The sequence below is a fragment of the Balaenoptera musculus genome, chromosome 3 (assembly GCF_009873245.2).
Source record: "Balaenoptera musculus isolate JJ_BM4_2016_0621 chromosome 3, mBalMus1.pri.v3, whole genome shotgun sequence".
In the NCBI taxonomy this organism is placed as follows: domain Eukaryota; kingdom Metazoa; phylum Chordata; class Mammalia; order Artiodactyla; family Balaenopteridae; genus Balaenoptera; species Balaenoptera musculus.
The window spans coordinates 132,351,699-132,374,492 of NC_045787.1; the positions used below are offsets into that span (position 1 = coordinate 132,351,699).

The window sequence follows — 22,794 nt, forward strand, 5'->3', positions numbered from 1 at the left end:
TCAGGGTTTTCTATATATAAGATCGTGCAATATATAAATATAATTTTATTTCTTCCTTTACAATCTAGATACCTTTTATTTATTTTTCATGTCTAATTGTCCTGGATTAAACCTCCAATAAAACGTTGAATAGAAGTGGTAAAAATGTACATCCTTGTCTTATTCTTGATCTTAAGTGGGTCTTGCTGATCTCCAGTCTTTGCCATTAACTATAATGTTAGTTAGGGTTTTTTTGGTAGATGCCCTTTAACTAGTTGAGGAAGTTTCTTTGTATTCCTAGTTTGCTGGAATACTTCATGTTCAACATGAATAAGTGCTCAGTTTTGTCAAATGCTTTTTTTCTGGGTTTATTGAGATGATTGTGTGGTTTTGTCCCTTATCCTATTGATATGGTATATTACATTAATCGATTTTCGAATGTTAAACAACTCACATTCCTGGAATAAATCCAAGTTGGTTACAGTGTATAATCCTTTTGTTATGCTGCTGAATTCAGTTTGCTAGTATTTTGTTGAGGATTTTTGTCTCTGTATTCATTAGCGATATTGACCTTCAGTTTTTCCTTCTTATGTTGTCTTTCTCTGGTTTTGGTAGCAGAGCAATATTGGCCTCATGGAATGAGGCCCTCCCACGTTTTGGAAGAGTCTGACTATAAAGTGTGTCTACTGTAGACAACATATAGTTAAGATCTTGAGTTTTATCCAGTTATACAATATCTGCCTTTTGATTGTTTAATCATTAACAGTTAATGTGATTATTGAAACAGCTGGATTCATGTCTGCCATTTTGTTTTTTGTTTTCTATGTGTCTTGTATTTTCCTTGTGGCCTTCTATTCCTTCTTTACTGCTTTCTTTTGCAAGAAGTAAATATTTTCTAGAATAACTTTTTAGTTCCTTTAACAACTTTTCCACTATTTTTTCGTTATTTTCTTAGTGGTTGCTCTAGGGCTAATCATATACATCTTACCTTACCTGAATCAACTTCAGATTTTTACTAACTTAATTCCAGTAAAATACAGAAATTTTTAAAAATATGTATTTATTTTGGCTGCACTGGGTCTTAGTTGCGGCATACAGGATCTTCGTTGCAGCATGCAGGATCTTTAGTTGCGGCATGCATGCGGGATCTAGTTCCCTGACCAGGGATTGAACCCAGGCCCCCTGCGTTGGGAGCGTGGAGTCTTACCCACTGGACCACCAGGGAAGTCCCAAAATATAGAAATGTTGCTTGTATATAGCTCTATTCCTTCTTCCCCCTTTTTGTACTACTATTGTTATATAAATTATAGCTATATTTGTTATAAAACCAGCAATCTATTGGTATGATTATTAATTTATATAATTTTATGCCTATTAAATAAGCTGAGAAGAGAAAGGAGAGCAAGTATGTACTCTGAAGTTTGTTATATTAACCTTTTTATTCACTACTGCTGGTTCTCTTCATTTTTTCCTGTGGATTCAAGTTACCATCTGCCGTCATTTCCTTACTCTAAAACAACTTTGCCTCCACCTACTTCCTTATGCTTTTATTATCAAATATATTACATTTCTATATGTTATAGGTCCCCCAAAACAATTATTTGCATATTGTTTTATACAACTGCTTTTAAAACCAGTCAAAAGAAGATTTATACTGTCTTTTTTATACTATCTTTTATTTATTTTTTAATTAATTTTTATTGGAGTATAGTTGCTTTACAATGTTGTGTTAGTTTCTGCTGTACAGCAAAGTGAATTGGTTTTACGTATACATATATCCACTCTTTTTTAGATTTCCTATACTATCTTTTATAATTGCATTTTTACCTTTACTGGGCTCTTTGGTATTTTGTTTGTTTGTATTCCAACTACCATTAGTGATCACTTACTTTCAGCCTGAAGAACTCCCTTTAGTATTTTTCACAATTCAAGTGTGCTAGCAATCTCAGTTTTGGATTATCTGAGAATGTCTTTACTTTGGCTTCATTTTTGAAACATGGCTTCACTAAATGTAAGTTGACAGGTTTTTTTCAGTACTTTAAATTTGTATTCTGGCCTCCATTGTTTCTCATAGGATGTCAGGTGTTCATTTTATTGGGGTTTCCTTGTACATGATGAGTGTCTGTCTGTCTGTCTGTCTCTCTCACTTTGATTTTCTCTTTGGCTTTGGATTTCAGTATTTTACTATGATGTGTCTCGCTGTGGATCTCTTGGCTTTTAGACTACTCATAATTCATTACATTTCTTAAATGTGTAATATTTTTCATCAAATCTGGGAAGTTTTCAGCTATTAGGTCTTCAAATACTTTTTTCTGCTTCCTTTTCTCTCCTCTCTCCTTCTGATACTCCTTTTATAGATAAACTGGTACACTTAATGATGACTGTGTTCTGAGGCTCTGTTCATTTTTCTTCATTCTTTTTCCTCTATATTCTTCAGATTGTATAATCACTACCAGTCTATTTTCAAGTTTTCTGATTCATTCTTGTGTCAGTTCAATTTTACTGTTGAGCCCCTCTAGTGAATTTTTCATTTTGGTTATTGTACTTTTCAACTCTAGAATTTCCATTTGGCTGTTTTTATAATTTCTATGTCTTTATGGATAGTATCTCTATGAAGAGACATCATCATCATAACTTCCTTTACTTCTTTAAAAATGGTTTCCTTTAATTGTTTGAATATATTTATAATGGCTTGGAAACCTTTGTCAAATTTGAAATCTGGGCCCTACCACAGGTAGTTTCTTTTGCCTGTTTTTCTCCCCCATGTACAAATCGTGCTTTCCTGTTTTTTGCATGTCATAATTTTTGGTTGAAGTCTGGACATTTTAGGTAATATACTGTAGGAACTCTGGACAATGACTCTCTTTCACTTCTCCAGGGCTACTTTTTTTGTTTTTTTGCTTGTTTTTTGTTTACTGACATGACTAGACTATTTTATTTTTTGTTTTTTAAAATATTTATTTATTTTGGCTATACCGGGTCTTGGTTGAGGCATGCAGACTTCTTAGTTGCAGCATGCAAACTCTTAGCTGTGGCATGCAAGCGGGATCTAGTTCCCAGACCAGGGATTGAACCCAGGCCCCCTGCATTGGGAGCGCAGGGTCTTACCCAATGGACCACCAGGGACAGACTATTTTAGTGAAGTCTATTCCCTTTGCAGCGTGAACCTTGAGTGTCACTCCTTAGAGGGCACAGATTTGGACATGAATACAGACACCCTAGGATGATATCAGTTTTAGCAGGACTCTCTTTGACTATCTCTTTCCCTGATTTTTGTGTTAAGCTCTCTGACTCATTTGCTATCACATACAGCTGTTAAGATTCCACTAATTGCTGGCTGATTGCTCTAATGTTTTCAAAATGCCTTGGGGCAGAGATCGTTCCACAGCCTGATCCAATTAAATTCAGACCTGGTAAATTTTGAGGAGTCTTTGAGGTTTGTTCTGACTGCAGGAGGGTTCTTCTTAGCTGTTTCTTTCCCTAGTTCCCTTTGGTATACTAGCTGGCATACAGTAGCTTCTTGGTCTCAATTAAGAGGACTCTCTTTTTATTTGCTTATCACCAAAATCTCATTGTTTTCAAGAGTGTCCTTAGGCTTGAACTTCCCCACACTGTTTCAGATAAAGTCAAATTCCTTTTGGGGAAAGCTTCTGAGCTCTCTGTTCTTATGGCAAAATCTCTGGTCTTCTTGGCTTGCCTCTGTCAGCATAGAACATCTCTTCTACAAGTGACCTGGGTCAAGCGTGTTCAGGGTTGCAGTATTCTCTGCCTGTCATCCTTAGAGATGAGTGGCTAACCTGTTAGTAGGGGCTGAGCGAAGAAAAGGAACCCCCAACCTCTTGGTCGCACTCGCCATCAACTTAGTTTCTTTAACTCAAGAGCTGGAGAGGATGAGAAATGCTACCATTCTCCATAAGATATTGTATCCCTTGATTAGGAGCTGAGGGGAGTGACAGCTACCTTCTTGGCCATACCCACCCAGAGTTGGCATTCCATCCAGATGAACTGAGGGTGGGAGTGAGGGATGGTATTTGTCATGGCTCAAGTGTCATAGACTCTTGCTGTTCTCACCAAGTTTTAGGATGTTTTCTTGAATAAATGTTTCTTCATTTGCTGTATGCCCTTAGGACACTGCCCAGAGAATTTAAGTGGTTAGTTTTTAAAAACAGTTTTCACCAGTTATGCTTGTTTGCTTGGGAGCAGCTTCACAGAGCTCTTCATGCTGCCACCCCAGAAATGAAACTCCCTCTCACTTATCTTTTTAATCATACTATTTCTATTAATATCCTTGAGCTTTGTTTTGGATGCAGTTAATTACTTGAAAACAGTTTGATCATTTCAGATCTTAAGAATTTTTAGATAAAATTTTTTAGATAAAAATTGATTAAAAAATTATTAGTCTAGGCCTAGCTGAAACAAGACTCTCTAAGTATTTAATACCCCATCAAAGTTTTCCAATCTGTTTGGTAAGAACAGGAACTATTTCCAACCTGGTGTGATTGCTGGGAACTGTTGTCTCTGATTTTCAGGTAGTTTTTCCACTAGCCTTGGGTAATTTTCCTCACAAGCATACACTGATCAGTATTCAGCTGAATACTCAAGATGGAACCTATGCAGAGATCCTGAGTTCTTGCACTGTGCAGCTTTCTTCTCTCCAGTACTCTATCCTGAGAATTCTAACTGACTTGGTTTCACTGGTCTCTCAGCTCCATCTCCTCAACTCAGGGAGTCAGCAAGGATCTGCTTGTGTTTCTCCTCACTGTGCCACGGTTTCCAGGTCAGTAAGCTGGTTAGATTGCAAGGCTTACCTCATTTATTTTCTGTCTCTCAGGGATCTTCATATTCATTGCCTGGTAAACAGTGTCTTGAAAACCATATCTTCATATATTTTGTCTGTTTTTTATCATTTCAGATGAGGGTAGATTCAGTTCCTTATACTGCATCTTGGCTGGTACAGAAGTCCTCTTTAAACATTTGAAATATTGATTTTTAGTCTCTCCCTGATTTTCAGTTATTTCAAATTCTTGGGGTGTTAATTCTCCTATTTGTAGCATCTACTGACTCTTGTTCTTAATGAATACTTTCCTCGTGTTCCATAATTTTCTAAAGCTCACCTTTAATAACAATTTTCTCCCTTTGCAAATTCCAAGTGGCTTGAATGGTGGAAGTGTTCCTCTAGAATAGTTGTCCCAGGTAAGTCATCCAAGAACTAATTTCTGTGTTAACTTTTCAGTTTTTTAAAATTATTTTTTAGTATTTATTCTATGGGGGGGCTGCATCGGGTCTTAGTTGTGGCACGTGGGATCTCTGTTGAGGCATGAGGGATCTTTCGTTGTGGCGCACGGGCATCTCTCTAGCTGTGGTGTGTGGGTTTTTTCTCTTTTCTAGTTGTAGTGCACAGGCTCCAGGGCACGTGGGCTCTGTAGCTGTGGCACGCAGGTTTCAGAGCACGTGGGCTCTGTACTTTGTGGCACATGGGCTCTCTAGTTGAGGCATGTGAGCTCAGTAGTTGTGGCATGTGGGCTTAGTTGCCCCACAGCATGTGGGATCTTAGTTCCCTAACCAGGGATCGAACCCATGTCCCCTGCATTGTAAGGTGGATTCTTTACCACAGGACCTCCAGGGAAATCTCTAATTTCTCAGTTTATCAAGTGGATAGGTTGATTTCAGATTCTCAACCAGTGTGCAGTATAATCTAGGGTTTTGATTTCTAACAGAAGACTTTTTTCCATATATAGCCCTGAATAAAAACAACTTTCCTTTGTGCTTTCTCTGGGTCAATGATAAAAATCTTCTATTACTTTATCAAGGTTGAGAGGCCTTTCTAGGGTCTTAGCTTTTTTTTTTTTTTAAGTTATTTATTTATTTATTTATTTATTTATTTTGGCTGCATTGGGTCTTCATTGCTGCGTGTGGGCTTTCTCTAGTTGTGGCGAGTGGGGGCTACTCTTCATTGCAGTGCATGGGCTTCTCATTGTGGTGGCTTCTCTTGTTACGGAGCACAGGCTCTAGGCACACAGGCTTCAGTAGTTGTGGTGTGTGGGCTCAGTAGTTGTGGCTCGTGGGCTCTAGAACATAGGCTCAGTAGTTACGGTGCACAGGTTTAGTTGCTCTGCAGCATGTGGGATCTTCCTGGACCAGGGATCAAACCCGTGTCCCCTGCATTGGCAGGCGGATTCTTAACCACTGCACCACCAGGGAAGTTCTCTAAGGTCTTAGCTTTATGAAGAGGTTTTAGTTTCAGCTCCTCACCTTGAGCAGAGTCATGACCTCATATCCTCTCCTTATGTAGGCATTAAAACCCAAGTTTATAAATGCTGAGACTATCTGAATCTGCAAACTACCCCCAGGACCACTGTACTAGTTTTCAGCTCGTTTGTCATTTTGACAAAGGGGGATTTATTTTCCTTTCTTGTGATTTCAGCTAGGTATTAAATTGTTCATATTTAAATTCAACATTTATAGACAGTTACAGCAGAAGGTATTCCACATTAGCTAAATCTATCATGTTTTGGGACTATAAATTCTGTCCTCTATAGGGATTAGGCAAAATATTGTATATGTATGCAGATGTGCATAATTACAGAAAATAGGTGCAAAACTTCAATTAAATTCTTAAATAGGTCTATAAACCAAACCAAACCAAAGTGCTAAGGATAACTGCTTTTAACTTTTGATCTGTTTGTCTAAAATTTTACAGTTAAGATGCTATATAATCCCACAAATTTAGAATTCTTTGGACTTACCTTCCCTAGTAGATACATAGATATAGCTATGTCTGATTATATTTTTTATACATTTCAAGCTAATAAATTCCCATTTATCATTCATATCCTTTCTATATCCCTAACTGCAATACACTTTTTGAACACATTTATTTACTCAATGGCCAACAGAATGAAGATCCTAGATATCTCTTGTGCATATGAAAGTATAAGTACTACCAGAAGGAGGAGGAATAGAAGAAAAGGTGGGGGGTGAAAAGAATAACTAAGAAATTAATATAGTACAGAAAGAGAGTATCTCAATAAGCACAGTATGAAGATGGTTAATATTTGAAGGCAGGAGGATGTTAGCCCTCACAGCTAGGGATCAGCACTTCTAAGTGTCCATCTGTTTCATAAAGTGACTCCTTGATTAAACTGCCTAACCGCCTTGATTTTTACTCTAGATACACAGGGCAAAATATCAAATATGTATATTTGGTATATATTTAATATATATATCAAAAGTCATTACAATTATGGTATTGAAATGGTTGAATAATTCCACACATAAATGGATTAGATTAGGGAAGAAATATTCTTTATAGAAGACTCTATTATTAGTTGTGAGAAAAGACAATAGAAAAATTGAAAGGAAATCAATTAATTTTGTTATTTAGCCAGGCTGGATTTTACTGAAATATACTATCTAAACAAGCATAAATTAGATAATCCATATCTTTGGGAAAATTATCATCACACACATACAGGCAGAAGTTAGGAGCAACTTAATGTTTATAGCTGACATACTTCTTTGACATTCTTACATGAAATAAAATTCAGTATAAAACTACCAACTCACTTCATTTGTTTCCTTTAATAGCATTATTATTAATTAGCAATAATGGTAGTAAAGACAAAGGTATAGTTTCTGTCTTCTAAGGACATACTTTTCAGAGTTTCTTTTCAAAATGTTCTTTAAACTATCAGATGATTTGTACATTAACAGCCAAATCCCATAAGTCTTGTCATGAGTAAGGAAGATAAATTTCCTATGATTTTATCTATTTATTATATAAGGAAACATTTCCTGCCCAAAAGTCTACTTGACTACATGATTTTTCCATTCAAAAATACAGTATGTATTTTCCATGTGATTCTCTGCTAGCAACTAACAGCTACCAATCAAGAGAAGCCATTATATTGAGAAGCTTTACTGATACAGTGAAAAAAACAAACATGGAATTCAAAATCGGACAGCAAATCAAAGTTTGACTACTGACTCTGCCATTTACTAGTTGTGTGACCTTAACAAAGCCATTTAACAGCTGATCAGTTTCTTTATCTGAAAAAGTAAAGGAATTACTATGCCTAAACAAAGGATTGTTGTGAGAATTATAGATAAAAATGCCAAGTTCTCAAAATGCTAAAAAGAAAAAACAATAACAACTAGAGTGAGATTGTGGTACACAACCTGTTCTAGATGCCTCTTTTTCTCCTTTAATGTCAGTAAATACCGTCTAAGTCTTTCCTGTATTACAAAATGAATTATGTAACAAAGATAAAATTTCCACAGTTTTAGTTTGTGGACCTCGAGGTTCTTACTAAGGCTGATCTTCTCAAACCTACTCATTTATTAAATTCCAGCTATGTCCTTAGCACTCTTCTTATAACTAAAAAAAAACACTGTAAAATTCTCTAAAATTCCTATAACATCTCAGATCCTAGGAAATAGCAATGAGAAGAGATTATCAACCCCTGGCCTTAGGACTTTCTTGAAGTTTGATTTCTTGAACTAAAAGACTTCTGAAAGCTATTAAAGAAGAGCCTATTGGGAAAAACAAAACAAACCACAAATAGTAAAATCTCCCTTTTTCCTGATCTGATCCCCTAGTTCCACTTTCTTCCAGTTCTGGGCTAAGGACTTGAAAGCAAGCAATCCCATTATGAATTGAAGCAACATAATATATACCTCGTAAGTTCTTTGAGGCCTTGGTACCCAAGTGGGGAGTAGTTTTACTTTCTAAGTAAGTAACCATAAAAGATTGTGTTAAACATGTAACACTCCATTCTCAACAGAAACCATCTCTGTCTACACACTTAACAGCAACTGAAAAGTAGAGGTTAATGCCACTCTATTAGAATGCTTGCAAAGAAGTTAAATTCTATCACTCCAAAATGAAAAGTTACAAATTTGTTTTCCCTAGATACTTCCCTGTGAAAATAAATTCCTTTACTGGTAATTTACATAAGAAACGTTTTGGTTTGTTAAAAAGGGCACTGAGATGCTATATAACTTCAGACATATATCCCTGCTACTCAAAGTGTGGTCCACAATCAGCAGAATTGACATCACTTGGGAGCTTGCTAGACATGCAGAATATTAGGCTTACTATAACTCAGTATAGGAAACTACTGTACCCCAGACCTGCTGACTCAGAGTCTTCATTTTAACAAGATCACATGTGGTTTATATATATATATGAAAGTTTCAGAACCACACCTCTATACAATAAGGGGGTTTGACTAAATGATCTTAAGGTCACGTATAACTGATTATTTTTTCAAGAGGAAAATCAGATCTGACAACACTGGAACCTGTATTCTCATGCGGCAACAGTAGGCTGGAACTGAGTAGCGCCGCCTCATAAGATGGGGCATGCACTCTCCTTGGCTTCCCCAGTCCTCATCTGGCCCCTCCATGTATTTATGTTAACTGTTTGGCCCCTATTTAGCCACTAATCTAAATTATATAGATCCCAAGCAGTAATGAGGAAGTTCCTTTTTCAGTAAATAAGAGAGGCCTTCAGAGGTAAAAATTCATTAGCTATAAGTAGTTTTAGGTGAAAGGAAATAAATTGTTCATTTACCTTGATGGGAAGTAGTGAGGTCCAGGTAGGAAGTAAGGGTGATGAAAAGAGAATTGCGGTGGGGTCCCAAACAATGTGGCTGCATGGCCAAGGGGAGGGGGCTGGCAGACATGTGAGTGTGGAATAGGAGGAGCTTGGGGGATTGGAGCACTTCTGGGACAAGTGGAGAGGCTGGGATACTCCTTGGGAGGTTGGATGGTAGAAGCTGCAAATCTGGCGTGGGCAGTATTTGCACTAGTTGGAATCCTGCTGGTGCTCTCCAGAGAGACAGGAGTAGGTCTCTTCACAGAACAACTGGCTCCAGAATGCAGCTGATGCGTGTCCATTTGGGAGGGCCCAGCAAAGCACTGGGGTGGGAGTGGTGGACAGAGGGGCAAACTTGGAGCCTGGACAGCCACCTGGGCAGTACTGGAGATGCTCGGCTGGAAAAGTGTGATGGGGCTTGGGCACTGGACTGCAGGTGGGGGCAGCTGGATGGCAGGTAGAGCTTCACCTTCAGAAATAAAAATAGCATGGGTCAGGCATGAACTGAGTCACTCCATATTTTTCTTTTTTCAGCAGAACTTAATAAACTGTACAACCAGAAGCCTTCACTAACCACCTTACCTAAGAACATCACCACTCTATTTTAGCATCTTGAACAAACTGAAGCCATCTTGTTCATTTATTTTACATTCTTGTCTCTCTTTCCCACCTAGATTCTAAGTGCCATAAGAGGAGAGACCTTTTCTGTTTTGTTCACTACTGTATCCCCAGGGCTCAAAATTCTGCCTGGCACAGAATAGGCCCTTAAAAAATATTTTTTGGATGAATAAATAAATGAATAAAATGATTGAGTGATTGAGTGAAAGACAAATACACACAAATGCTGGTACATATATATAAATGTTTCTAAAAGAAATAATATGAAACTACTGATAGTGGTTACTTTTAAAAGGTGGTCATCTGGAAGAGGGGACAGGGCCGTGGGATGCCAGACTTTCATTTTATATCTATTGGTACTATTTGAATTTTCTATTTTCTAAATATATCAATTTTATTTTACATATTAATAGAGGTTTCATCATAGTGGTATGGGTCATTTTTCTTTTATTTTGTATACTTCTCTATATTAAACTAAATTATAAATGACATTTAATTTTTTAATTGGAAAAAACTAAAGAAACACTAAAATTATTTTGCTTTATTGCATTCAATGTGAATACATAAGGAAATTCCCAAGTGAGACTAAGACTTGCCATAGGTCAGCAATTTGTGACAGATAAGAAAGGAATATTATCGCAGCAGGGCATGATGGATATAGGAGAATTTTTAGAGGCAAGTGAAATAATCATGTATTTGATCTTTTTGATCCTGAAGAAGAGAGGACTGCTGACCGAGTTGCTGAGTTATCCAAATGACACACTTAGCCTAAATTTAACTTAATTCTTTCACAGAAATACAGACAGAAGCCAAAGCAATAGATTCATCATCTAGTTTATTTCAGTGCAGTTAGGTCTCTGTTAATATAGAAGATGCAGTCCAAGAACAGACCCTGTGGTTAGAAATGTTTCTGTCAGAGGCCAAAAGGATTGTGAATCTTCTCTCAGCCTTGGCCAGGTAATACCTTCCTCTCCTTCCTTCTCTCCAGATAAGTCAAATAACTACCCCTCCTCCCCCTTAAACCTGGAGGTAGGGAATTAAGGGGTATATCTGTTTCAAGTTGGCCTCTGACCCAGTGAAGTAGAGGCAACACAGGAGCAGGGTGTAGATGAAGCTATACTGATTCTCAGTTAATGGGGTTACATGGACTAGCCCTCCATTCTGTGAGACACAGGCCTTAGGCCTTTCCTGAACATAATTTCCCTCTTCAGGTTCCCTCAGAACCTATAAATCTATCACATATCATAAAATAGTGTAAATTTGCAGGTCTGCCACCCTTATCACAATCACAAAACTGGGAGCTCAAGAGCAGGCACAGTTTAATTCATGTTTGTATCCCCATTACCTGGCACAGAACCTGGTTAATAATAGTTAAGAAAGGTATGACTAGATGAAAGAAAAAAACCAAACAAATAAGCCTATAGCTGACAGAATCTCTACCATTCATCTGGTATAAGAAAAATCTCCTTCTCTATGCAACTATGAAGCCAGGCTGACCTGTAAAATCTCTGTTTTATTCACTGAATTATCACTGCACTCAAGACATCTGCTCCTAAAATCTACCTCTGACGCAGATTTCTTTTCCCTGTACAGTACAAGAGGCTCTTAGTCCTCAGAAAAGAAGTATGGTCATTTTAGGCAAAGGAAGCACAAATTATAGGAGCCGTAGAGAACAATGATATTATTTCAGTTATTGAAGAAGGAAGGGACTCATCTTTTAGCTGATACAAATGTTCTTTTCTACCAAAGATATTTTTATAAAATAAGGGGTACCAGCGAGGCATGAGGTGATAAAATCATGCATTCATTTAACTAAACAAATATTCACTAAGCAACTAACATGTGTCAAGCACCATTTTGGCCTGAGGTAAAAAATCAGATAAATCAGATGCATAGAGAATTATATGGTAGTATAATGAAGCTGTCCTAAATGTCAAAATTCATGTTGCTAAACAAGAGGTTAAAGTCTGCAACACCTAGTCCTCACTGATAAACTGTCAGTGAATAGGGAAGACTTGTGGAAAGGGCAGAGATCTAATGTATCACACTGTAGATAAAGTATGGAAAAGACCAGCCAGTCATCTGGTTTCTCTCCTTGTAGCATACAGCTAGGTTACATTTCTCAGCCTCCCTTGAAGTTAGGAGTGGTCCCGTGGCTCAGGCTAACCAATGGAATGTAAGAAGAAGTGATATGCACCATTTCTGAAACTGGCCCATAAAAAACTCTCATGCATGATCCTCCATGCTCTTTTCCTTTCTGCAGGTCATGCACACTTGGATGCTACATATCAAAGATGGAAGAGCCATAGGGTAGAAGAAAACTGTGTCCATGAATCCCTTGGAAGAAAGTCAGAAATACTTATTTTGGACTTTACATGGGTAAAAAAATAAACCATGATTCGTTTAAACCGTTATGTTTAGGTGAGTGTTGAGGCAGCTAGCATTATCTAATTGTTACATGAGGTACAGAGCAGAATTTTAGATCTATAGTACAATATGATAAGAACAAAAGAAAAAATTTAAAGTTATTAATAACTTTCAACAATTCTGGCAAATCTCTCCCACCCACTCCTAAAGAGGAAGACTCTACTACCTGTGTTGAACGGATGAAGGACGCAACCAGGCTTTTGTTGTGTGACTGGGATGAACAGGAAGGAGTAGAGAATGGCATAAACTGAGGACAGACCAAATTTCTCTACAAGAAAAAGTTGTATAGAGGTAGAAAGAAGAACAGGTGGACGAGCATATGGCTGAGGAGAGAGAAACAGAGGCAGAGAGAGGAGGAGAGGACAGAGAGAAATAGAGTAAGAGGCAGAGACATAGAGACAGAGGTGGGAAATGGAGACTTGGGAAGAACAGTTAGACAACTGCTAAGAAAGATGGGACTTTGGGGACAGAAATGGTAATGAGGAACCTAAGAAGACTTACTATAGTTTGAACCATAAGATTCCACCTTCCTTGCCTCATAAGAAAACCTACAATAATGAGCTACATCACTTTTCAAGGAATTTTCAAGCCATATCTTTGTTTCTTATGGATATAAAACTTTGCTAGAACTGATCTTAAGTCAGGGACAAGACAGTATCAGAATGTTGGAGGGTTTTTTTTGTTCTATTTCTGTTAAATAAGAATAGATGGGTAAGCCAAAATCACATCACGTTTACTACCAAAAAATTAAAATAGTAGTTAACATTTTTAAAGTAAAAATTTAGAGAAAATGTATGAATTCAGAAGAGTGAAAGATGTCAACTGAGTTTAGATGTAATAAGGAAAACCCATTTCAGGTGTGAGAAATAAAAGTGTAGAAAATGAAATAATCTCACCAGAAAATTCCTAAATATATAAAACTGACATTTAAAAGCCAGGCTAAAATAAATATAGCTTCTACCAAACTTCCAGAATCCTTTAAAATAAATAAATTTGATCACTTAATATAAAATGAAAATGCTGGCATAACTGGCATCAAAGACATACGATAAAAGAAAGTATCTAAAAAGTATTCTGGACTATCAGGCTGTAAGTACTTTCAGAAACTAGAAACAGGAGACAAGCTTGAGATGTGGGATTAAACGTGAGAGACAAAATTATTAGATTTTTTGAACTACAGATACAGGCTAGGAAAAAAAGGCTGATAGGGATAACTAAAATAAAAAGTTCGTAGAAAAATGAAGGTTATTTTATATGACAATGTTAAAAACCCAGAAGGAAAAAATGTGTCTCAAATATCAGAAAGTTGTTATGGCTAACTGACCAAATCAAAGAGAACCCATAAAAGGGAAAGATATCTTTTTAAAATGAAGAGCTTGTCCAAATGTGTAAAAGAGAAGCCAAAGTGTATGAGTCAGATGCAAGTAAAAATTAAGAGGTCCAAAGGAAAATTGAAGGAGTCACATCTGAGGGATCTTAAAGTCAATATTAAGTGACTTTTTAAAATACTTTTACAGAAAGAAGAGACTCAGTGGAATCAATGGAATAGTCATTATGGTATAAAAGGCAACCGAAAGAACAGAGAGACCCAAAACTCCCTTCCTACAAAAGAAGACCTTAAGAAGATATCTGAACCCTAATTCATGTTCATGGCAGGGGCAAGTTCACAGAATGTTCTAATCCAAATTGACAAAATGAATATCACAAGATCTTAGGTGGCATTCACTGAAGAACTTTAGAGAAACTCAAAGTTAGAACTGAGAAAATATTAGATGAAGTAAACACAAATGGTCTCTCTGCCAAAAATGCTATGCCAGAGCATTTTTGGAAAGTCAACATAACTCCAAGTTACTGGAAGTAGTGAACTTGTTATTGGAAGTAGTGAACTTGAGAACTATAGTTTGGTGAGTCTATTTTCTACACTTGAAAAGCTGATGAAATCTATACAATGTATTAGTGTATAAAGGTTGCTAGGAAAAAAGAGAGCAAATTTTTTCTGATAAGAGATAAATTATACCTCACTAACTTGATATCTTTCTTCCATGGGAATAAACAAAACAAGTTTGGAAAACACAATTACCATGACTTTATGTTTAGAATATAACATAAAATTAGTTGAAAGAAACAAAAAAAGGGATGGTGTAAAAATTTGTATCTGTAGATAATAAGCGATTAAAAGTAGATTCTCTTAGGGATTTGTGCTATAATTTGTTCTTATTTAACAGTTTTATAAATGATTTAGAATATAAAATATATAGTGAAATTTCCAAATTTGCAACTGATAACAACTCCTCCAAGTAATATAATGCCAAGCTGATGAGTACAAACTAAAAGAACATATTTCAAAAGTTGTATGATTGGGCAGCAGAGTAGCCAATAAATCTCATCATAACTATTATATAACTATAATATATATATATCATAATTATTACACACATAACTTTATATATCTGGGAAAATAATTCCCAAATTTTATACTTAAAAGATAATGATTTTTTCAATCTTTTGAGATCCAAGAATTAAATCTTTACTGATACTACATATTACTAGAAATAAGAGAAATTTAAAAAGAAAAAAGCAAACAAAAGATCATTATCCTTAGATTTGATTACTTTGTATATGGCTCTGAAATGCTTCCTATAATTCTGCTTGTCATACTTAAATAAAACATCATGGATGCAAGAGCTCTACCACTTTCTATCTCCCCAAATCTTTGCTCAGAATTGCATAATATATTGTATAAAACTGTCAGCTGCCTCAAGTAAGAACACTGATAAATATATTTCTGGGGAGAGAAAACATACAGCATTTAACTGTGGATAGAATGACATGGAAGAGGGGTCTTAGAAAAAGGGGTAAAGAGAAGAAACAGATGATAAAAGTGCAAATCATAAATAACAGATAAAATAAGGTAAGTTAAAAAAAAGCACAATCAAGCCTAGATTGAAATACAGGATTAAAAGAGATACTACCAAATAGCAAAGGGTGAAAGTGCCTGACTGTTCTGGGAGAGAACAGGGTGATAGGATCAGCTTTCTTTGCCTTGAGCCTAGATACGCTGAATGTGGCTTTGTTGGTATCCATTGCTATAATGATACACAGGAAAAAAACTGAAAATGCCTAAGATCCTAATAAGTTAATTTTCAAGATATCTAAACCTCTCAGCACATAGATATAAGTAGGTAGAAACCGGAAAGAACAGTAGTTTCAGGACAAGTGATAGCAAGTACTGAACGTACAAAGCTCTGCCTAAGAGATGACTAAAATAGGCTCTGGAAGAACAAACTAATGATGGATAGACCTATAACAAGTTCTTAAGATACTAGATTCTCAATTTTGGGTTCTTAAAAGCAAAAGACAGGAATGTTGTGAAGAACTGATAATAGAGGAGAAATTTAGGGAAAGACAATGTAATGAACGAAATATCTGGTAGAAGATAGATTACTTCCATTGCTTTTCTAGGGCAGCAAAAAAAATGGTCTTAAGAGATCAGTCATCATTACTATATTCCAGGACAGGATGCCTCATACCCCATCAGCAAGGCATTCTTTTATGCTAATAGTAAAAACACATTCCTATTTCCTATTGAATTACCTCAGTCATTTCCTGCATTATCTGCATAATCTATGGACTCATCCTGATTTGCTTAAAAGGTCTGACATAGAATATTTGCTACTCTAGCAAACCAAGGGCTTTGATGTCTACTGAAATCTTTCTTTCTCTGATTTAATGTTTTCACTCTATTTTTGATTTTTTTCTTAACATTGTTGTTCTAAACTTTTAAGCTAACAGAAACAAAATTTCAAGTTAAGAGGTAAAATTATCACACAGCCATTAAAAAATTTGTAGTCTACAATAAAACCAACTCACCAACGGAATGAGTGATGGTGTTCTGTAGGCTGGGAATTACCACAGAGTAGGTAGGTGAGCAACAAGGATAAATTGTTGTTGGATTTGTAGAGATGATATTCTGTGTGGTACCAGAAAGTACATTGGAAACGCTTAGAGGGAAGCGTTTTCGCTTCCCTGGACGAGGCTGATAAACCCAACCTAGAGAAGAAGATAAACTATTTTTAATTTGAACATATAGATCCTATTTAGCCTTTAAATAGTTCTTTTCACATTAAAAGTCCAAAACACTTCTAAGTCTTAATTGTCTAAAGTATCTTTTCCAGCTCTATGATACTATTTCTGTGCATTTTAGCATATATATCCATATGGCTCCTAACTAGTGGCCAATGTTGTAACCCATAATTCAAAGAGAAAGGGCAAATGTCTTTTATCCAAAGACACATAATGAATTTATAGTAAAATCAACATTAAAGGCACTGAGTTTGAATCCCAAAGCTTTTCCTCTACCCATAAAACAATGTCCCAGTAAGATACTATTTGTCTCCTCCTGTTTCCTTACTTTCTATAAGATACAATTATCTATATCTTACGATGAAGTGGTTACTAATGACCAGCCGCTATTTTTATGCCTTCTTCCGGAAGAGTCACTCTCTTAGACTTGGCAGTCTCCAAGTCCACAAACCACCCAATTTCCTTCCAAACTCAGAAAAGTGGAGTTAGGGCAGTTGTAGCCACTGTATAACCAAGAGAATCACTGGTTCCCTGTAACTGCTGCTCTGACGATTCCCCCCTAGAACCTTTCTGCTACTACTTTAGAAAAATAGTTATTCTTTTCCCACCATGCACAATATGTTGGCCATACATTGTGCTTTTACCAAGCTTAATATCAATGTCCTCACTGCTGGGGAGAGAATCAGAATTTATTTCAAACTACATCATGATGAGGATAAATTTATCAATCAGAAGGCAGCACTATATTCTGATAACCATATAATATTAAAATGGAGCATGGTGTTAATGCCTGCAGCGTGCCCTGCATATTTTCTCTGTTGCTCTAATTTGAACTTCATTTTCTAGCATATTTGAAAAATTATAGCCTAGAACTCTGGAGCTTTACCTTCATTACGTTTATATTTATATATTTAATCAAAACGACAGTAAAACTGTTTGTCCCCAGGTTTGCATTAGTTGGCAAATATGAGACCAGATATCCCTCTACTTTGTTCTGTTTAAGGAAACTTATGCCCAGTATCAATTAAATCATTACTGTAATATTAGCCAGTATTTTCTCTATTGTACATACCAGATCAGAAAAAAATTACATTCTTGTCTTTCAGTCTCAACCTAACCTATTCTTTACCTAAATAAATTTAAAGAAATTAGAAAGAGGCTTTGTTCATTTCATTTGATTACCAGGAAATTCCTCTCTGTGCTTTTCTTTAATCTTTTGTGCTTCATCATAATAGGGTTTCTTTTGTTCTTCACTAAGTTTGTTCCACTCTAACCCGAGCTGGACACTGATTTCTGCATTGTTGGCTGCTGGGTTAGCTTTGGCTAGTGCTGGCCGGTGGATCCTTGCCCAAACCATAAATGCATTCATGGGTCGCTTCACATGACCATTTCTGTCCTTACTGAAGGGAGTATCTGGTATTCCTACACGACAAAAATTAAGAGACTAAATTAATGTGCCACACACACACACAATTTTAAAGTGAAGTGCACTTCCACCTATATTTACTTATTAAATATCTGGAGAAAATATACACTTCAATATAGCCAAGGAACTGCCAGCATTCCAGAATTCCTCATAACCCCTGAACTCAGCATTCTAAACTGTGGCTTAGAAAGACTCTTCTCTTCCTCAAAAAGAATAATATTGTTGAAGATATTGTGGAAGTAATAATGTTGAAGACACAGTAAACTGCTGGCTTACTACTTCTTTGAGCTATATTAATACCTCTAACAATAATTAACATTTAATTTATTTCCCATTAAAATGTTCTATTACTGGGGGACAGGAATTATGACTTATTAATGACTATAATCCTAGCACTACGTGGGTGTACCCTAAATGTTAAAAGGAATTCATTTACATGCCACTGGAGTGCCCATTCAAGCAAAAATACTTATATTATTAATATACTGTATTATTTATATTTCGTTATGAAGGTGAAGCACCTGCCAAGGTGGGCCACTAACACTAGTTCCACATCCCAGGAGAAAAAATAAGAGGAAAATAAGAAAGGTGACTTTTTTAAAGTCACAGAGACAGCTGAAATTACAATAAAGGAAGTTGCTTAAATTCACATCTCTTACATAATTCATCAAAAACCACTGCCTATAAATTTCATATATTGTTTCTCTTTATTTTAGGGTTACTTGATATATAAAATTTTAAAATGCACAAAGGATGAAATAAGTATTATAAAGGTTCCCCTTTCTCTCCTTTAGAAAATGAAAACAAAGTTTAAAAATTACTGACGATAAAAAGCAAGAGGATGGGGTACAGATGAACTTATTTGCAAAGCAGAGACAGAGACACAGATGTAGAGAGAACAAACATATGGGTACCACGGGGGGAAGGGGAGGGTGGGATGAACTGGGAGATTGGGATTGACATATACACACTACTATGTGTAAAATAGGTAACTAATGAGAACCTACTGTATGGCACAGGGAACTCTACTCAATGCTCTGTGGTGACCTAAATAGGAAGGAAATCCAAAAAAGAGGGGATATATGTATACGTATAGCTGATTCACTTTGTTGTACAGCAGAAACTAACACAACATTGTAAAGCAACTATACTCCAATAAAATTTTAGAAAAAAAAAAAAAAAGCAAGAGGGTGGGGTGGGGAGGAAGAATTAGTAAAGAAAATAAGAAAACAATAAAGATAAAAGTCAATGAAGATATGAACTGAAGATTAATATGACTTTCCATTTACATTTACTGCCATAGTATTGTCTGAATTAAATCTTAAAATAAGATTTTTCTAGCTATATATTTGGAAATAACGGATAGAAATAAAATATCTACTTGTAATTGTTACTACTGTAACTGTGGTCATTTCTTTGAAAACAACTTATTCTACAGTGTTTTCATTTTCTGTATTTCTATAAGTTCTTAGCTTTTAGAATACATTACAATTAATTATGTACTGTTTTCTCCTAGAAAATGTTTACTCTTCATTTTTAAAGAAGATAAATCACCTCTAAATCCAGTATAAACTTTCCTGTTTATTTTTTCATTAAACACTATTTTTTCTTCTGTTTGACACATGTAAAAATACTGAGCTACTATAATACAATATTTTAAAATGTTGATTATCTGTAGCATATAAACTGAGGGCTTTGTGTTATCTAGCAAGAATATTTCTATTTTTGTGTATAAACATTAGTCACATCTAAATCTCATCCTTCACTGGGCCTTAAAAAAAATAATTATTTTTAATGTTTGGGAATCTTGAACGTGTTAGCGTATTTTACTGGTATACGTACAAGTCAGAAGTGATACCTTTGCAGACTTTGCCCTGAACCCATTTTTTTATTTTTCTAGTTTATGCTTCTCAACAGCTGACATGTCAGCTACGGGGCAACAGACGAAGTTTGAAAACCAGATTGATTCCCCTGCCGTCTAATACCTGCATCTGAGGGAAGTACGGTGAGCGGGACATCTTTGGTTTCAATTTTTACAGAAGGCTCCAGTAAGGACTGCATTTTAATAGGCACTGGTGTCAAGGGGACCTTGGTCAATCGTATCAGCTCTGAAGGTGGAGGTCTCTGAAACTGGATCAGGGCCCCAGGGGGCACGGTGTGAAGAGTCAAAGGGATCCTGAGGTCTTGCTGGTGCGGCCCAAAGGCACTGGACGGCTGGGTCAGGGTGACATCCTTGCTGCCATGGATCAGGCCACTGGACGCAGGCTCTGTGCCGAGCCTGTAGTCCTCGCGGAGTCTCTCAGGCTCCTCCGTTTTGATGACTCCTTCTCTGATGGCCGCCAGGCTTTTGCCTTCCCCGCCTTTCGCCTTGTAGCTCATGACCTCCTCCTCCTCCAACTTGCCCTTCTCGTCCCCTCGGGGGCTGTCGAGGGCCGGCCCGGGGCCTCCCGCTTTCGCCGCCCTGGAGGCCTTAGGGCCCGCCTTGACGGCCCTCCGAGGTCCCACTGACGGATCCAAACTGGGGTCCGGCTCCTGCTTCTCTGCCTTAACATGCAGCTGCCAGGGCTGCACCGGGTGCAACTGAGGCCTGCAGGGGGCGCCCTCGGATGAGGGCGGCGGCGGCGGCAGCAGTAGTAGCTCCGGCCTCAGCTGCAGCAGCCGCGCCTGCGCGGGAGAGGCGGCTGCCTCTTCCTCCCGGGCCTGAGGCAGTGGTGGCCCAGGCGGCAGCAGTAACACCTGCTCCGGGTTCACCTGCAGCACCCGCCGTGCCGCGGGCTGTACGCCCGACGCCGTAGCCTCCCCGCACGACGAGGCTACGGTCGCAATGGCGGCCGCGCACGGGGTGGGCGGCGACGCAGAGGGCTCCGCGGCCGCTGCCCGAAGGGAGGCGCCCTCGACAGGCAGCGGGGGCGGAGCGGGGCGCAGCGGGCGCCGCGGGGTCGCCCGCGTCAGTTGGCGCGGCTGAGGCGGCGGCTCCGGCCTGGCTCTCTCCATGGGGGGAGGGGGACGCCCCGGCCGGGTCCCGGCCCGGATTGTGAGCTCAGCCGTTTGTTGGCGACCTTCTCCCTTCCCCCTTTCAGTTAAGACCCTTCCAAGGCCTTTGCTACCCAGAACCCTACGCGGTTCAAAAAGCAGCCCTTGGTCTTGGCCTCGCCCAACCACAAGCGTCTTGGTACGCCCCCCACCCCCGGCCCGCCAATCACAGGCACGTCCTCCGGCTCCTCCCGCCCTCCACGCACCCCTCGTGCCGAGCCCTCGAATCACCCGCTACGGCCGGGGCCGCGGCACGTGCTGCCCATTTTCCCCCTGTGACTCTCCCTCTCTTCCGGAGTTCTCTTCCGGCCGTTGTCCTTAGTTACCCCTCCCCCACCCGGAGCGCCCGACAATGGCGTTGCCCAGGAAACAGCGGATCCACGCCACTGACCTCCAGGCGATAAAGCCGTGTGAGTTCTTCACAAGAGCTGGAGATCCCTGCCTTGTACGCGCGGTTTGCAATTCCAGAATACCCCGTGTGCCCTGACCCTCACCGGGGTCTTTGGATTTGTGCCAAGGGAAAAGAAGGCAAATTTTGCAACTTCTCAATAACCCCCTTAGCTGATCTTGATGGGAAGAGTGTTCGACTTGGCCATTACTGTGCTAGTTAAACTTTTCATTTATCACCACTCCTGTGGGCCGTGCTTGCAAAATACATCCCAAATTCATCCGCCTCTTTCGGTTTCTCCCGCCATTACTCTGTTCTGCTCTTACATCATCTTTCAGCTGGATACTGCTATAGCTCTTTAAATAGTCTCCCTGCTTTTCGCTTTTGTCCCACTACGCTCCAGCTGCCAAGAATCTTTGAAAAATACAAATCTAGTCCTCCCACACCCTCTCTCCAAAAAAAAATCTTCTCAGGCCACGCAGTAAAGGTTTAATAGTCTTGGCAAGGTCCGTAAGGCCCCAAATGGCTTGGGCTGTAGTTCTCCTACTTACCACTCTAGCCCCAGCTTTAGCTACACTGCCTCTCATCATTCTTTCTCCTACTTCAAAGATGTTTGAATATGCCCTCACTTGTATTTCTCCCTTGTGTCTCCTTAACACCTCCTGCTCCTATTCTGAATTGCAGCTCAACTAGTACTTCCTCAAAGACGTGTTCTCTGACTCTGAAAATCAGGTCAAATCTCCTTTATGGACTCGTACCTCTATCACCTCTTTTAAAGTTCTTACCACAATTCGTAATTACATATTTTTTTATGGTATTATTCTGCTGTCTCCTCCACTTTACTATATACGCCTTGAGGGCTGACTGTTTTGTAAATCTCCAATGCCAACCATAGAGCCTGGCGTATAGTAGACATTCAATAAATACCTGTTGAATGAATAAAGACTGTCGTAGTCTAATAATAAAATAGTAATAATCACTACCTATATTAAGGGCTTACTTTTATGCTAGGCATTGCTTCAAGTCCTTCGCGTGCTTATGCCTCTCCTTTTACTAGTACTGTATTGTGTTTATTTCCATTAAATATCACCAAGAGAAAGAAGAAATCTTGTATTAACATATGTTACATTTCTAAGTGATGTCCTGATTAAAAGCTATAGATTTATCTTGAAGCAGATAATTTTTTGCCACCAGAACAAGTTAGCTCTCAAAGAAGACCTGACCCAACTCTCTTTCTAATGC

General features: G+C 38.2%; 1 protein-coding gene across 2 annotated transcripts in view; it reads right to left on the reverse strand.

The window, feature by feature from the left end:
• SOX30 (SRY-box transcription factor 30) overlaps positions 1-21,437 on the reverse strand; it is a 32,541-nt gene extending 11,104 nt beyond the window's left edge. The window contains exons 1-4 of one of the 2 annotated variants that reach the window (XM_036848230.1): positions 20,117-21,437; positions 17,888-18,127; positions 16,493-16,672; positions 9,554-10,046 (exon numbers count right to left, since the gene is read on the reverse strand). In XM_036848230.1, the coding sequence (XP_036704125.1) occupies positions 9,554-10,046; positions 16,493-16,672; positions 17,888-18,127; positions 20,117-21,125 (1,922 nt within the window). In that variant the 5' untranslated portion in view covers positions 21,126-21,437. The remainder of the gene's footprint in view (positions 1-9,553; positions 10,047-16,492; positions 16,673-17,887; positions 18,128-20,116) is intronic. The other variant, XM_036848231.1, reaches the window with a different exon arrangement.
• Positions 21,438-22,794: the final 1,357 nt, after the last annotated feature.